The following is a 16022-nucleotide window of genomic DNA, read 5'->3' on the forward strand; positions in this document are numbered from 1 at the left end:
TTGTAGAAAGTTTCAAAAAGAGTAAAACAATTTTGAATTAATTCCAGTAAGACAATGAAAGAAATAGAGAGGTGACAGATAATTGAAGAGGGAGTTGGAATGGGGAGGAGAATGAAAATGAAGAAGCTAAGTAAAGTGCTAGACAAAGTAACAAAGGCTAGTATTTTAACTGGGTAAGTCAACTCTGAAACATCATCTCCTCCACCTAGCTGAATTGTTAGGAAACAGGGTTCACTATAATTGGTATGTTAATAAAGTATATTAAATTATAACAATACAAATTAAATGCTTGTCTTTGTATAAAGCACAAAAGTTGCCACAGCTAAATGGGGGAAAAAAAGGACAATTTTAAACTAAAGGATTTTAAATACTATTAGGAAACCTCCCATAAAGAAAATATCTCTGTTTCTCAGTGTTGAGAAACTCCAAGCTGCAGTTCCCCTGGGGCCTGTCAGGGAACTATCACTATAATTGGTATGAGTCCGCAAGTACACTGACAATAATTGGGGCTTATATCCCATGCATTATACTTGATTGCACATCTTATTAAAAAGGAACGAAATTATAGAGGTGAGGAGCTGCCATACGATATAGCAAGAGGAGTAGCTCCTAGATGAGGCTTACAGATACAGACTTTAGAACTGGAATGATCCAGTTGATGAAGACTTGGAGATAAAAAGTCAAAGTATCAGTCCATAAAGTCCCACACTGGGGCAAATAACAAGATGAACAACAAATAAGACCATGATGTTGTCACCTACTTCATTTGCGTATTTGTTTTGGGAAAACAAAAAGTCACCATAGAACATTTGCAGTCTTGTAAATGTACAGTCAGTTTATTCTCTAAGGATGTCACCTTCTTTTTGTTTGTTTGTTGTTGCCCAGGCTGGAGTGCAATGGCACGATCTTGGCTCACTGCAATCTCCGCCTTCCAGGTTCAAGAGATTCTCCTGCCTCAGCCTCCTGAGTAACTGGGATTACAGGAGCATGCCACCACACCTGGCTAATTTTTGTATTTTTAGTAGAGACAGGGTTTCACCATGTTGGCCAGGCTGGTCTTGAACTCCTGACCTCGGGCGATCCACCCGCCTCAGCCTCCCAAAGTGCTGGGATTACAGGTGTGAGCCACCACACCCGTCCTAAGGATGTCACCTTCTGATCCAACATCATTAGCATAAATTAAGAGGCAATATGATTAGAGAAAAAACATTAAACCAGGGTCACTAGCGTAGTGAACTTGTACAAGTGATTTAAACTATTTGAACTTCATTTTCCTCCCTCTCAAAATTAATTTATGTTTATTGATTACTTACCATGTGCCAGGTGCTTTTATGCATCATCTTATCTAATTCTCATGTGACCCCGATGTAACTCATATCCTCCTTGGACCTCCCTGTTGTTTTTGTGAAGCCAATCTCAGTATGTTGTTGAATCCCTCTCCATCTCACCTCCTCCCCCAAAAAAGAACCCAGAATTACATCTTTAAAATGTTGAAAAAAGTATATATTTTTCTGCGTATTTTGGGAGAAGACAGAGGGGAGAATTACTTAACAAAACTTCTTAAACATACCCTTTTTTTTAACCACCTCTTCTCTTTCCTCAAAATTCTTCTCCTTTGGCAGTACTCCCCTTTCCCCCATCTTCCCAAAATCTCAAAGCCTCCCCTGCCAGGCATGGCTCACAACTGTAATCCCAGCACTTTGGGAGGCTGAGGCAGGTGGATCACCTGAGGTCAGGAGTTCGGACCAGCCTGGCCAACATGGCAAAACTGCATCTTTACTAAAAATACAAAAATTAGCCAGGTGTGGTGGTGGGTTCCTGTAATACCAGCTACTTGGGAGGCTGAGGCAGGGAGAATTGCTTGAACCCAGGAGGCGGAGGTTGCAGTGAGCTGAGATCATGCCACTGCACTCCAGCCTGGGCGACAGAGCAAGACTCCATCTCCAAAAAAGCCTCCTCATTCTTGGGCAAGTTCAATCTTTCTCTCCTCAATGGACCACTTCTCGAAAATGCCATCTGTAATCTCACTCCTTAGCAAGTAAAAAGCACCAGGAGTACTTACTGTCCCTCAAGCTTGCCCTTGCCCATGCCCCTCAAGATCCACACTCTAACCAGTATTTGAGGTAGGCATGATGATTATTCCTAATTTATTTTTATTTATTTTTTTTTTTTGAGACGGAGTCTTGCTCTGTCACCCAGGCTGGAGTGCAGTGGCGCAATCTCGGCTCACTGCAAGCTCCGCTTCCCGGGTTCACGCCATTCTCCTGCCTCAGCCTCTCCGAGTAGCTGGGACTACAGGCGCCCGCCACCACGCCCGGCTAATTTTTTGTCTTTTTAGTAGAGACGGGGTTTCACCGTGGTCTCGATCTCCTGACCTCGTGATCCGCCCGCCTCGGCCTCCCAAAGTGCTGGGATTACAAGCGTGAGCCACCGCGCCCAGCCAATTATTCCTAATTTGTAAAGGAGGAAACAGAGGCTCAGAATACTTAGTGTTTGCCCAATTCCAGAATTTAAAAATGTGGGAGCCAGGGGCCGGGCGCGGTGGCTCACGCTTGTAATCCTAGCACTTTGGGAGGCCGAGGCGGGCGGATCACGAGGTCAGGAGATCGAGACCACGGTGAAACCCCGTCTCTACTAAAAATACAAAAAAATTAGCCGGGCGTGGTGGCGGGCGCCTGTAGTCCCAGCTACTCGGAGAGGCTGAGGCAGGAGAATGGCGTGAACCCAGGAGGCGGAGCTTGCAGTGAGCCGAGATTGTGCCACTGCACTCCAGCCTGGGTGACAGAGCGAGACTCCGTCTCAAAAAAAAAAAAAAAAAAAAAAAATGTGGGAGCCAGGATTTGAACCCAGGTATCTTTGACGTCAAAGTTAATGCTACTTGAACCTCACTGTACCATCCTCCCCATCCTATACCATAACTCTATATATGTTTCATGACCCCAGCATCCTAATTTGACATTGCCAGGTCAGGCTGTTTTGGGTCTTCCCTCAACAATATAATATGCCATATCCTGTTCAACGAGAGGGGGAGAAGTGAAATATTCTCATCCCCTCTTTACTACTAATATCCATCCCCATCTCTTCCTCCTCGCCATACTCCCCAGTTCCCTGACAAAAGGAAGAAAGAAGAAGAGAAGAAAATATAAAAGAAGAAGAAATAAAATGATAGGCTCAAAGAGGGTTGTGGGTGGTTTTCTGAAGCTGTTTTCACTTGGTCAGAAATAGAAGAAAATTGGCCGGGTGCGGTGGCTCACACCTGTAATCCCAGTACTTTGGGAGGCCAAGGCAGGTGGATCATGAGGTCAGGAGTTCAAGACAAGCCTGGCCAAGATGGTGAAACCCCGTCTCTACTAAAAATACAAACATTAGCAGGGCATGGTGGCACACACCTGTAGTCCCAGCTACTTGGGAGGCTGAGGCAGGAGAATCGCTTGAACCCGGGACGTGGAGGTTGTGGTGAGCAAAGATGGTGCCATTGCACTCCAGCCTGGGCGATAAGAGTGAAACTCCGTCAAAAAAAAAAAAAAAAAAGAAAAGAAATAGAAGAAAATTAAAGCCCTCTAAAAGAATGTGGAATGCCATTACACCTTCTTGTACTTCACCTCAAGACTTGGTTATAACTGCTGTAATAGTCAGGAAGTTCAAAGAAACTTTAAGAAAAGTTTCCTGGTCTACTTTTCACTGACAGATTGACTGTTTTAGCTGAATTGTTTAGTTAAATAATAGTTATTCTATGTATTATTTTAGTTTAGTTTAGTTTTTGAGACAGGGTCTCTGTTGCTCAGGCTGGAGTGCAGTGGCGTGATCTTAGCTCACTGCAGCCTTAGCCTCGCAGGCTCAAGTGATCCTCCCACCTCAGCCTCCAAGGCAGCACAGAACCAGGCACATGCCACCACACCGGGCTAATTTTTTGTACAGACAGGGTTTCACCCTGTTGCCAGCCTAGTCTCAAACTCGTGGGCCTCCAAGGGATCAAACAAGGGGTCTGCCCACCTTGGCCTCCCAATGTGCTGGGATTACAAGTGTGAGCCACTGTGCCCAGCCAATAATTATCCTTTATTGAGGATCTCTTATGTGCCAAGGTTGCCGTAAGGATAGAACAAATGTATGTAAGTGAACAGGTACAGTTCCTGGCACATAGGAGCCTTGTATGTATAATATTCAAGATTCAGGCCGGGTGCAGTGGCTCACACCTGTAATCCCAACACTTTGGGAGGCCAAGGCGGGCAGATCATTTAAGGTCAGGAGTTTGAGACTATCCTGGCTAACATGATGAAACTCCGTATCTCCTAAAAGTACAAAAAAATTTGCTGAGTGAGGCCGGGCGCGGTGGCTCAAGCCTGTAATCCCAGCACTTTGGGAGGCCGAGGCGGGCGGATCACGAGGTCAGGAGATCAAGACCATCCTGGCTAACACAGTGAAACCCCATCTCTACTAAAAATACAAAAAAATTAGCCGGACGTGTTGGCGGGCGCCTGTAATCCCAGCTACTCGGGAGGCTGAGGCAGGAGAATGGCATGAACCCGGGAGGCGGAGCTTGCAGTGAGCCGAGCCGAGATCGCGCCATTGCACTCCCGCCTGGGAGACAGAGCAAGACTCCGTCTCAAAAAAAAAAAAAAAAAAAAAAAAAAAAAATTTGCTGAGTGTGATGGCGCACACCCGCAATCCCAGCTACTCAGGAGGCTGAGGCAGAAGAATCGCTTGAGCCTGGGTGGTGGAGGTTGCAATGAGCCGAGATCATGTCACTGCACTCTAGCCTGGGTGACAGAGTGAGATTCTGTCTCAAAAATAATAATAATAATTCAATATATCTTGAATTCTCACAATGCCCTAAGAGGTAAAGTCTTTTTATTCCCATTTTTTAGTGAAAGAAACCGAGGTTCATAAAGGTACCCTAAGGTAATATAGGTAGTAAATGTTTAAGTCAGGATTAGTAAAACAGGTAAATAATTGTAGTCACTGGGCCGGGCGCGGTGGCTCACGCTTGTAATCCCAGCACTTTGGGAGGCCGAGGCGGGCGGATCACGAGGTCAGGAGATCGAGACCACGGTGAAACCCCGTCTCTACCAAAAATACAAAAAAAATTAGCCGGGCGTGGTGGCGGGCGCCTGTAGTCCCAGCTACTCGGAGAGGCTGAGGCAGGAGAATGGCGTGAACCCGGGAGGCGGAGCTTGCAGTGAGCCGAGATCGCGCCACTGCACTCCAGCCTGGGTGACAGAGCAAGACTCCGTCTCAAAAAAAAAAAAAAAAAAAAAAAAAATAATTGTAGTCACTGGAGTTATGCCTTACCTGAATTATTTCATTTTATTTTACAACTATTAAGTACAGTTATTATCCCCCATTAAAAATGAAGAAGTAAGGCCGGGCATGGTGGCTCACACCTGTAATCCCAGCACTTTGGGAGGCTGAGGTAGGTGGATCACCTGAGGTCAGGAGTTCGAGACCAGCCTGACTAACATGGCAAAACCCCGTCTCTACTAAACATACAAAAATTATCCGGTATGGTGATGGGTGCCTATAATCCCAACTACTTGGGAGGCTGAGGCAGGGAGAATTGCTTGAACCCGGGAAGCAGAGGTTGCAGTGAGCCAAGATTGTGCCATTGCACTCCAGCCTCGGTGACAGAGCAAGACTCCGTCTCAAAAAAAAAAAAAAAAAAGGAGAAAAAGGAGGTCCAGTGCAGTGGCTCACACCTGTAATCCCAACACTTTGGGAGGCCGAGGTGGGTGGATCACTTGAAGTCAGGAGTTCAAGACCAGCCTAGCCAACATGGTGAATCTCTGTCTCTACTGAAAATATAAAAATTAGCCAGGCATGGTGGTGGGCACCTGTAGTCCCAGCTACTCCAGAGGCTGAGGCAGAAGAATCGCTTGAACTTGGGAGGCAGAGGCTGCAGTGAGCTGAGATCCTGGCACTGAACTCTAGCCTGGGTGGCAGAGAAAGATGCCGTCTAAAAAAAAATAAAAGAAGAAGGAGAGATTTAGAATGGTTAAACAATTTTCTCAAGTCATATGGCTAAAAAGCCAGAATTTGAACTCAGGTCTAACTCCATAGCTCATACAATACACAGTATATCAGGACTGCTTCTGCCTGGGGAATGGCTGGTATGCTGTCACCTGAGAGGTTTTGCAGGGATGTATCCATTTCTCCAGTGAACTGACCATAGTCCAGAGCCCTCAGCCTTGCAGGCAGAGATTTGATTTGGTCAGCTTACTAAGAACCAATCTGTTTCTTGGCGGCAGACACACATTAATCAAGCTCATGAGACTGAATGAAGAACCAGAGGGCCAGTTTATTGATAACGAAAATGTTGCTACATTTGAGATTCATGTGACAGCACATTCTCTCCCTGTAAGTAGACCTCAATAGGAATCCAAATTTTAATCTGAAATTATTTACTCGATATGGAATCCAAGCAAAGGGAAAAATTTGATGACTTAGAAGAATGTCTGCCACATAGCAAGGACTCAGTAAATCTTAGTTATTATTATTATTATTAATACCCATGTATACCAGAGAAGGGGTTATGAATTTCGCAGACTTACACAAACATTTTTGTGTGTGTGTATATGTGCCCCTTTTTTGGTGGGTGGGGGGATGTTTTTATTAAATTATCAAAGTGTTAGTGACCTACAAGAAAGGCTAAGAGCCATAAATTTGGCCAGGCGTGGTGGCTCACACCTGTAATCCCAGCACTTTGGGAGGCTGAGGTGGGCGGATCATGAGGTCAGGAGTTCGAGACCAGCCTGACTAACATGGTGAAACCCCGTCTCTACTAAAAATACAAAAATTAGCCGGGCATGGTGGCATGCACCTGTAATCTACTACTAGCTACTCAGGAGGCTAAGCTAGGAGAATCGCTTGAACCCGGGAGGTGGAGATTGCAGTGAGCCGCGATAATGGCACTGCACTCCAGCCTGGGCAACAGAGCAAGACTCCATCTCAAAAAAAAAAAAATCCATAAATTTGACAAAAAATCCTGAACACCTTAGTGGAACAAACAAAATTTGTTTGTTTTGCTTTCTTTTAAACCTATGGATTATATCAAACAAACAAAATTTGAATTGGCTTGATATTCTCCTGGAGCTAAGGCTGCTATGTCACAGCCTATTTTGATATAACTTCTTAGTTTATGAATCATTTGTTAGACTTTTTTATCCCATAATATCTTTCTTTTTCTTTTTTTTCTTTTATTTTATGTATTTTATTTTATTTTTGAGACAAGGTCTTGCTCTGTCACCCAGGCTGGAGTGACTGGAGTGCAGTGGCACAATGACCACTGACCGCAGCCTCAACTTCCTGGACTTGAGAGATCTTCCTGCATCAGCCTCCTGAGTAGCCAGGGCTCCAGGCATGCACCACCATGCTCAGCTAATTGTTGTATTTTTGTAGAGATGGGGTTTTACCATGTTATCCAGACTAGTCTTGAACTCCTGGGCTCAAGGATCCACCTGCCGCAGCCTCCCAAAGGGCTGGGATTGCAGGTGTGAGCCACTGTGCCCGGCCTCATTCCTATATGTTTTCTTTGCCCTTTTGCAAATGCTATAATCTATTTCCCCATTTGGGTGATTCAAAATCATCTCCTTTTGGAAATAATGTTCTTAACATTCAGGCTCTTCACCTACAGTAATGACAAGCAATTGTCTCTATTCTTTTTTGCACATCGGGTACCACACTAGTAACAGTAAACAATGGTTTGCTAAGAAAAAAAAATCATGGCTATACATCTAGAAGCTCTAGCTTCCCAGTCTTGTTTAGGTTATCTATAATGGCATGGGAGGCATGGTGCTTCAACTGGGGAAATCTATCTTCTTTTATATTTGCCTCTGTCAGAACACACTTCAAAAGTTCTCTGAATTACAGTTTTGAAGATATGACACAAATCTGTGTCCAAGAAGGACCTAGACCAGGGAGTCCCAAATTGTCATCTCTGTATTCATTCCACAATATTTATGAAGTGCCCTGTATATTATAGGCACTTTTCCAGGCACTGGAGTTTCAAAGATGAACAGATATTTAGCATATAGTTGGGGAATAAGACCCATACATTTAAAATTACCATGTAGTGTGCATTATTTATTTATTTTATTTATTTATTTATTTATTTATTTTGAGACGTAGTCTAGCTCTTGTTGCCCAGGCTGGAGTACAATGGTGTGATCTCGGCTCACCACAACCTCCGTCTCCCAGGTTCAAGCGATTCTCCTGCCTCAGCCTCCTGAGTAGCTGGGATTACAGGCATGCACCACCACACCCGGCTAATTTTGTATTTTTAGTAGAGACGGGGTTTCTCCATGTTGGTCAGGCTGATCTTGAACTCCCGACCTCAGGTGATCCGCCCGCCTCGGCCTCCCAAAGTGCTATTGCGCCCGCCTGTAGTGTGCTTTAATAAAAGAATACAGACTGTTGGAAAGCACAGAAGGGGCCAGTTTCTACTGTTTCAGGGAAACAGACAAGGGTTCCTAGAAGGGAGGACACTTGAAGGCTGTGTAGGAGCTGAATGAGCAGACACGGTGGGGAAAGGAGCTTTCATTTTAGAGGGAATAATGTGTGCAAAGTCATCAAGGATAAGAAGACTTTCTGAAATCAGAAAAAAGGAAGTTTTAGAGGGAAGGAGAAAACATGAGTACAACTGTAGTTACGTATATAGGTGGTGGATAGAAAGAAGAAGTTGAGGAAGTGTCCTCCTAAGAGCCCTTATTTTCTTTTTTATTTATTAGTTTTATTTTATTTTGTTTTATTTTATTTTTTTGAGACGGAATCTCGCTCTGTTGCCTGGGCTGGAGTGCGGTGGCACGATCAGCTCACTGCAACCTCTGCCTCCTGGGTTCAAGCGATTCTTCTGCCTCAGTTTCCTGAGTAGCTGGGAGTGCAGGTGCATGCCACCACACCCAGCTAATTTTTGTATTTTTAGTAGAGACAAGGTTTCACCATATTGGCCTGGCTGGTCTCAAACTCCTGACCTTGTGATCTGCCTGCCTCAGCCTCCCAAAGTGCTGGGATTACAGGCATGAGCCACCGCGCCCGGCCGAGCCCTTATTTTCTTTATAAAGTAGCAGGCAATGTTGTCCAAGGTGAGGGGATAAGAATGCAAAAGGGGGCTTAAGGAGACTACTGAACGTTAGGCAGTAAAGCCAACCATGCTCACACAGGAGAATGAGCAGCATTGAGAGACTAGCTGGGAGAAGCAGTAGCATTGTGTTAAGACTTCTCTCTGCCCATTTAGCTAACCTTGACTATCCGTTCTTAGCTCCTTTTGATAGAAATTTCCAACTGGTCTCAATTTTATTTTTTCTTAACTTCTGTGAAAACACCAATCTTTTTGCAGTCCAATATTCCCCTTGGAATTGTTGTAGCATAAATATCTTAAGCTGAAAAAACTTTTTTTTTCTGAGACAGAGTCTCACTCTGTCACCCAGGCTAGAGTGCAGTGGCGCAATCTCAGCTCACTGCAGCCTCCGCCTTCCGAGTTCAAGCGATTCTCCTGCCTCAGCCTCCCACGTAGCTGAAAAAACAATTTTAAACACCCACTGTGTGCCTGGTTGTGCAGGACTAAACACAATATAGTCTGCCCTTAAGGAGCTTAGTGATAGAGAATAAGAGAGGAATTGAGAAGGGATACAATAAGTAAATAAACAATAGTGCTAAAGGCAGAACATGAAAAGTACATTACAGAAGCATAAATACAGTGTTTGCAGGCTCGGAGTTCATAGCCCAATTAAGAATATCCTCAGGGTCTCAAGCAGCCCATCTATACAGAACATAAGATTCTTTTAAAACCATGAAGAACCACCTGTAAGGTAGGGTGACCTGAAAAGTTAAGTGGCATCGATCCGTAAGCATTACAGAGACAACTCACTTATCTAGCTATTTTATCCAACTGAGAAGGCTTTATTGCTTTACTAACCTGTCAGGTGCCCGGCAAAGCAACCTAGCTTTCTGACTTCTTAACTGCTGTTAGTCTCGACTGTCTGGCTGCCACTTTCTTGATAGTGGTTCACTTCAAAACTAACTCTTTGTCCTTGTTCCTATGTTGGACCTGCTGCATTATATATATAATTTTTTAAAAAATGTTTTAAAGAGGGCCTCACTATGGTGCCCAGGCTAGCCTCTGAATTCCTAGGCTCGAATGATCCTCCTGCTTCAGCCTCTCAAGTAGCTGGGACTACAGATATGTGCCATAGTGCCCAGCTTCTACTGAATCTTAATCAATCCTATTCAGCGCCAACCAGGGATCTTCTGGTCCTAACCTCTGAGCCATTTAATCAAGTAGCAGTTTATCTCAGCAAACTCCTTTACCAAAGAGCTTCTTATCCCGACCAACTACAGTCTAAATATTTAACCTCATGCCAATCAGCTACATCCTTGCTATACCAAGCCTGAAGCTTAGAGTAACCAGAATCATGAACACTTCCATGGAGCAAGCACAACTTGAATTGACTTGTAACTATATTCTTCCAGAACTGAAGCTATTATGCTATATCACAGTTTATTTTGATCAAGTATAACCTTTAGTTTGTGCTGTTCCCTTATTGGTGATTTCTAAGCCCACATTTTCTTTTTTTTCTTTCTGTTTTTTTTTTTTTTTGAGAAGGAGTCATTCTGTTGCCCAGGCTGGAATGCAGTGGCTGATCTCAGCTAACTGCAGCCTCCACCTCTTGGGTTCAAACAATTCTCCTGCCTCAGCCTCCCAAGCAGCTGGGATTACAAGTCAGGCGCACGCCACCACACCTGGCTAATTTTTGTATTTTTAGTAGAGATGGGGTTTTGCCATGTTGGCCAGGCTAGTCTCGAACTTCTGACCTCAGTGATCCGCCCACCCCAACCTCCCAAACTGCTGGGATTACAGGCACGAGCCACTGCGCCCAGCCTGTAATCTCATTTTTTAAAGTCAGGCTGGGCACGGTGGCTCGTGCTTGTAACCCCAGCACTTTAGGAGGCTGAGGTGGGCAGATCACGAGGTCAGGAGTTCGAGATCAGCCTGGCCAACACAGTGAAACCTCATCTCTACTAAAAATACAAAAAATTAGCTGGGCGTGGTGGTGGGCACCTGTAATCCCAGCTACCTGGGAGGCTAAGGCAGGAGAATCGCTTGAACCCAGGAGGCGGAGGTTGCAGTTAGTGAGATCACACCACTGCATTCCAGCCTGGGTGACACAGCTAGACTCCATCTCAAAAAAAAAAAAAAAGTCAAACAAAATATAAACTATTTATCATAGGAATCTCAAAAGCCTAGACTAGATGGGGTATATAGTAGTTCCAAAACTCACCCCACTCCATAGTTTATGAACAAGCCTCTGCTTGTTTAGAATATACACTTATTCCAACTCCTGACATCCACCACAGAAAGATTGCCTTGTAATTGCAGATATTGCCATATATAGTCCATATGATGAAACCTGAAAGGGTATTTTATTAATTCAGCTTTCAGGCAGATCCCAAAAAACCCATTGGGGGACACATTCTGGCTCATGCTTCAACAACAAGAATAAGCTTGCGAAAGGGAAGAGGAGAGCTCAGAATTGCCAAGATTTATGACAGGTAAATATTTTTTATTCTGTGTGTGTGTGTGTGTGTGTGTGTAGAGACAGGGTTTTGCCATGTTGCCCAAGCTGGTCTCAAACTCCTAGGCTCAAGCGATCCGCCCACCTTGGGCTCCCAAAGTGCCGGGACTATAGGTGTGAGCCACCGCAAGGCTGTAATTATTACTGCCAGATGCTGTGTGTTTGAATTTCCTTCTAAAAAATTATTCAATTTATTGGGAAGTCCCTACTGTGTACTAGGTACCAGGGATTAAGGGATTCTGTTGACACGTAGACTTGGTCCCTGACCTTTCAAAGCATACACCTAGATAATAAAATCATCAATTCCAATTAAATTGTGTTAAGTGCAAGGTAAGTATCAAGTATGGGAACATATCCTCCTTTCTTTTTTTTTTTTGAGATGGAGTCTCACTCTGTCGCATAGGCTGGAGTGCAGTGGTGCAATCTCGGCTCACTGCAAGCTCCACCTCCCGGGTTCACGCCATTCTCCTGCCTCAGCCTCTCCGAGTAGCTGGGACTACAGGCGCCCGCCACCACGCCTGGCTAATTTTTTGTATTTTTAGTAGAGACGGGGTTTCACCGTGGTCTCGATCTCCTGACCTCGTGATCCGCCCGCCTTGGCCTCCCAAAGTGCTGGGATTACAAGCGTGAGCCACCATGCCCGGCCCTCCTTTCTTTTTGCCAAGTTAACTCTATTTGTTTTTCAGGTTTCATTTTAAACATCACTTTCTCAGGGAACCTTTCCTTAACCCTTACAGTCTAGGCTACTCAGTATATTATACCCTATATTCTTTCTCAGCACTTTACGTGTTTAATTAAGAAACAGATTTTGGCCGAGCACAATGGCTCACACCTGTAATCCTAGCACTTTTGGGAGGCCGAGGTGGGTGGATCACCTGAGGCCAGGAGTTTGAGACTAGCCTAGATCGTGCCACTGCACTCCAGCCTAGGCGACAGAGCGAGACTCCGTCTCAAAAAAAAAAACAAAAACAAAAAACAAAAAAGAATTAGATAACCTGGGAGGATGAGCTAGGCAACCTATGTTTCCACGGAAGGTACTCAGTAATCTTTTAATTTATTTCAAAGTATTTTATAGTTTGCTCCTCCATTAGTCTAGTCATGAGAAAGGTGCATACCTCTATAGAATCAGATAAACCTCTAAGGGGCTGCTATACAATGCCTGACACTATACTAAAATAACATCCAGTTGGCCAGGTGCAGTGGCGCACGCCTGTAATCCCAGCACTTTGGGAGGCCGAAGCAGGCGGATCACCTGAGGTCAGGAGTTCAAGACCAGCCTGGCCAATATGGTAAAACCCCCGTCTCTACTAAAAATACAAAAATTAGGCTGGCGTGGTGGCAGGCACCTGTAATCCCAGCTACTCAGGAGGCTGAGGCAGGAGAATTGCTTGAACCCAGGAGGCAGAGGTTGCAGTGAGACGAGATATCACCATTGCACTCAAGCCTGGGGGACAAGAGCGAGACTTCATCCAAAAAAAAAAAAATTAAAATAAATAAATGAAAGAACATCCAGTTATCCTTTCACCTGTTTCCAAGTTTGGGGTAATTTTTCTTGACATTCAGACCTTTATATATAGAAGTTGCTCAATAAATGTTTGTGAGGGTTAATAATACTTGTGGGTAAGTTCTGTAGGCCACATTTGGTTGTACTAACTCAGATGTCTCTGGAGACTCAGACTGATGGGCGCATAATGCCTGTGACATGAATATAGTATTTATAGAAATAGAGCTTTTTATAAAATTCTGTTCCCTTGTATTCTGTTAGTCCTGAGATGCCTGAAAATGAAGCCACCTTCGCAATAACTGCTGGAGGAATTGGGGATGCCAAGGAGTAGGTGGTGAATTGATGCAGATTGCTTCTTAGTGCTTATTAGGAGCTGAAGAAATGGAAAAGCAGTCTCCAATTTCACATCTTGAAATAGAGGTTTTTTCCCACATGTTACTAAAGTCAGCAAAAGAGATTTAAATCTTATATTTATCTTAAAAGTCCCTGATTTGTGATAACTATACATTGTATGTAAATTTAGGGATATGTATATGTATGTTTGTGTGTGTGTGTGTGTGTGTGTGTATACCTGACATATATAGTAGATATATATACCTATTGAAATTCTCTCACTCTGTGTCTGTATATATACCTATGGAAAATTGTTGCGAAAGGGGTATGTGATTCCCTCCCTTTCACTTTTCAAAGTGAGCCACTAAGCAGATAGAAAGTCTAAGAGTTCAGAAATGTCCCATTCTCCTGAGGACTTTCCCTTCACCATTTTTCTAGGGTACAGTGCCACTGACTGACAGAGCTGGATGTTTTTCCACAAGAGGATTTAAGGGAGGAAGGTTTATAGGACACACACAAAAAAGCTCTTTCTATTTATAATATCAAACTGCATATTCACCTTTATAGCAACAGAAAACAGACATTAAATTAAGCCAAATTTTAAATCATTTGACTTTGACAAGCAGAAATTACTTTTAAAAAATGTATTTATGGCTGGGCGTGGTGGCTTACACCTGTAATCCCAGCACTTTGGGAGGCTGAGGCAGGTGGATCACTTGAGGTCAGGCGTTCAAGACCAGCCTGGCCAAAATGGAGAAACCCTGTCTCTACTAAAAATACAAAAATTAGCCAAGTGCAGTGGCATGTGCCTGTAATCCCAGCTACTCTGGAGGCTGAGGCAGGAGAATTGCTTGAACCCAGGAGGCAGAGATTGCGGTGAGCCAAGTTGGCACCACTGCACTCCAGCCTAGGTGACAGAGTGAGACTCCGTCTCAAAAAAAAAAAAAAAAAAATTTTTTAAATGTTAAAATTAATTTAAATGTAAAATTTCTGAATACTAATCTTAGAAATGTGTAAAAGATATTATTTTGATTGTTAAACAAAAATAAAATCCTGTTTTCAAAATGCATGTATGGTGAAAATATGTAAAAATAAATATACTAATGACAACATACAATGAAGAGCTTTATAGACTTCAATCTTTATAGACTTTAATGTTACATCAACTTACATGAAAATTCCAGGGCTGGGCGTGGTGGCTCACACCTATAATCCCAGCTCTTTGGGAGGCCAAGGCGAGTGAATTGCTTGAGCCCAGGAGTTTGAAGACCAGCCTGGGCAATATGGCAAAACCCCATCTCTCCAAAAAATACAAAAAAATTAGCCAGGCATGGTGGTGTGTGCCTGAGGTCCCAGCTACTCAGGAAGCTGAAGTGGGAGGATCGCTGGAGCCCAGGAGGTGGAGGTTGCATTGAGCCAAGATAGAGCCACTGCACTCCAGCCTGGGTCACACAGTGAGACCCTGTCTCAAAAAAAAAAAAAAAAAAAAAAAAAGAAGGAAAGAGAAGAAAATTCAAGTATTCGAAGTACCATTTGTTACAAAAGGTATTTGATTATTCATGAAATTATTCACTCACTAATTATTATTGTTAAGCGCTAAAGAATAAACAAGGAAAATGTGGTTCCTACACATAAAGAATGTGTACACTAGTTAAGAGAAAAGACTAATATTGGCCGGGCGCGGTGGCTCACGCTTGTAATCCCAGCACTTTGGGAGGCCGAGGCGGGCGGATCACGAGGTCAGGAGATCGAGACCACGGTGAAACCCCGTCTCTACTAAAAATACAAAAAAATTAGCCGGGCATGGTGGTGGGCGCCTGTAGTCCCAGCTACTCGGAGAGGCTGAGGCAGGAGAATGGCATGAACCCAGGAGGCGGAGCTTGCAGTGAGCCGAGATTGCGCCACTGCACTCCAGCCTGGGCGACAGAGCGAGACTCCGTCTCAAAAAAAAAAAAAAAAAAAAAAAGACTAATATTTAGGAAAACAAGAGAGCAAGTGATTATATAATTAATTCATAAGCAGTGTAATCTTGGATTGACCCTTAAAGAAAAAGTAAAATTCTGCTGGGTGCGGTAGCTCATGTCAGTAATCCCAGCACTTTGAGAGGCCGAGGTGGGTGGATCACTTGAGGTCAGGAATTCGAGACCAGCCTGGCCAACACAGTGAAACCCCATCTCTACTAAAAATATGAAATTAGCTGGGTGCGGTGACGCACATCTGTAATCCCAGCTATTCAGGAGGCTGAGGCAGGAAAATCTCATGAACCCGGGAGGCGGAGGTTGCAGTGAGCTGAGATCATGCCACTGCACTCCCAGCCTGGGCGACAGAGCGAGACTCCGTATCAAAAAAATAAATAAATAATAAGTAAAATTCCGAAAATGGGAGGGGAAAGGTTAAGCTGAGAGACTGCAAAGGTATAGGAGCTGGGATATGGAAAGAAAACAGAGGCTAACTAGGCAAGCAGAAATTGTTCACAATGCAGGATACTGGGAAATTGGAGCTTTTTTCTTCCTTTTACCTTTTGAAAACCACAGAAGCTGCTTCCCTGAATAAGCAGAAATAAAGTCATCTAGGAGCAGATTTTCTGCATTCTGCAAAATCACTTAAATGGCTTATTTTCG

General features: G+C 43.9%; 1 protein-coding gene across 6 annotated transcripts in view; it reads left to right on the forward strand.

The window, feature by feature from the left end:
- Positions 1 to 14518, forward strand: part of DMC1 (DNA meiotic recombinase 1) — a 56355-nt gene extending 41837 nt beyond the window's left edge. For 5 of the 6 annotated variants that reach the window (XM_055253216.2, XM_055253219.2, XM_063623093.1 and 2 more), the window contains 2 exons: positions 11425 to 11541; positions 13330 to 14518. In XM_055253216.2, the coding sequence (XP_055109191.2) occupies positions 11425 to 11541; positions 13330 to 13399 (187 nt within the window). In that variant the 3' untranslated portion in view covers positions 13400 to 14518. The remainder of the gene's footprint in view (positions 1 to 11424; positions 11542 to 13329) is intronic. The other variant, XM_063623094.1, reaches the window with a different exon arrangement.
- The last annotated feature ends 1504 nt before the right edge of the window (positions 14519 to 16022 follow it).

Source organism: Symphalangus syndactylus, chromosome 18 (genome assembly GCF_028878055.3).
Source record: "Symphalangus syndactylus isolate Jambi chromosome 18, NHGRI_mSymSyn1-v2.1_pri, whole genome shotgun sequence".
NCBI lineage: Eukaryota > Metazoa > Chordata > Mammalia > Primates > Hylobatidae > Symphalangus > Symphalangus syndactylus.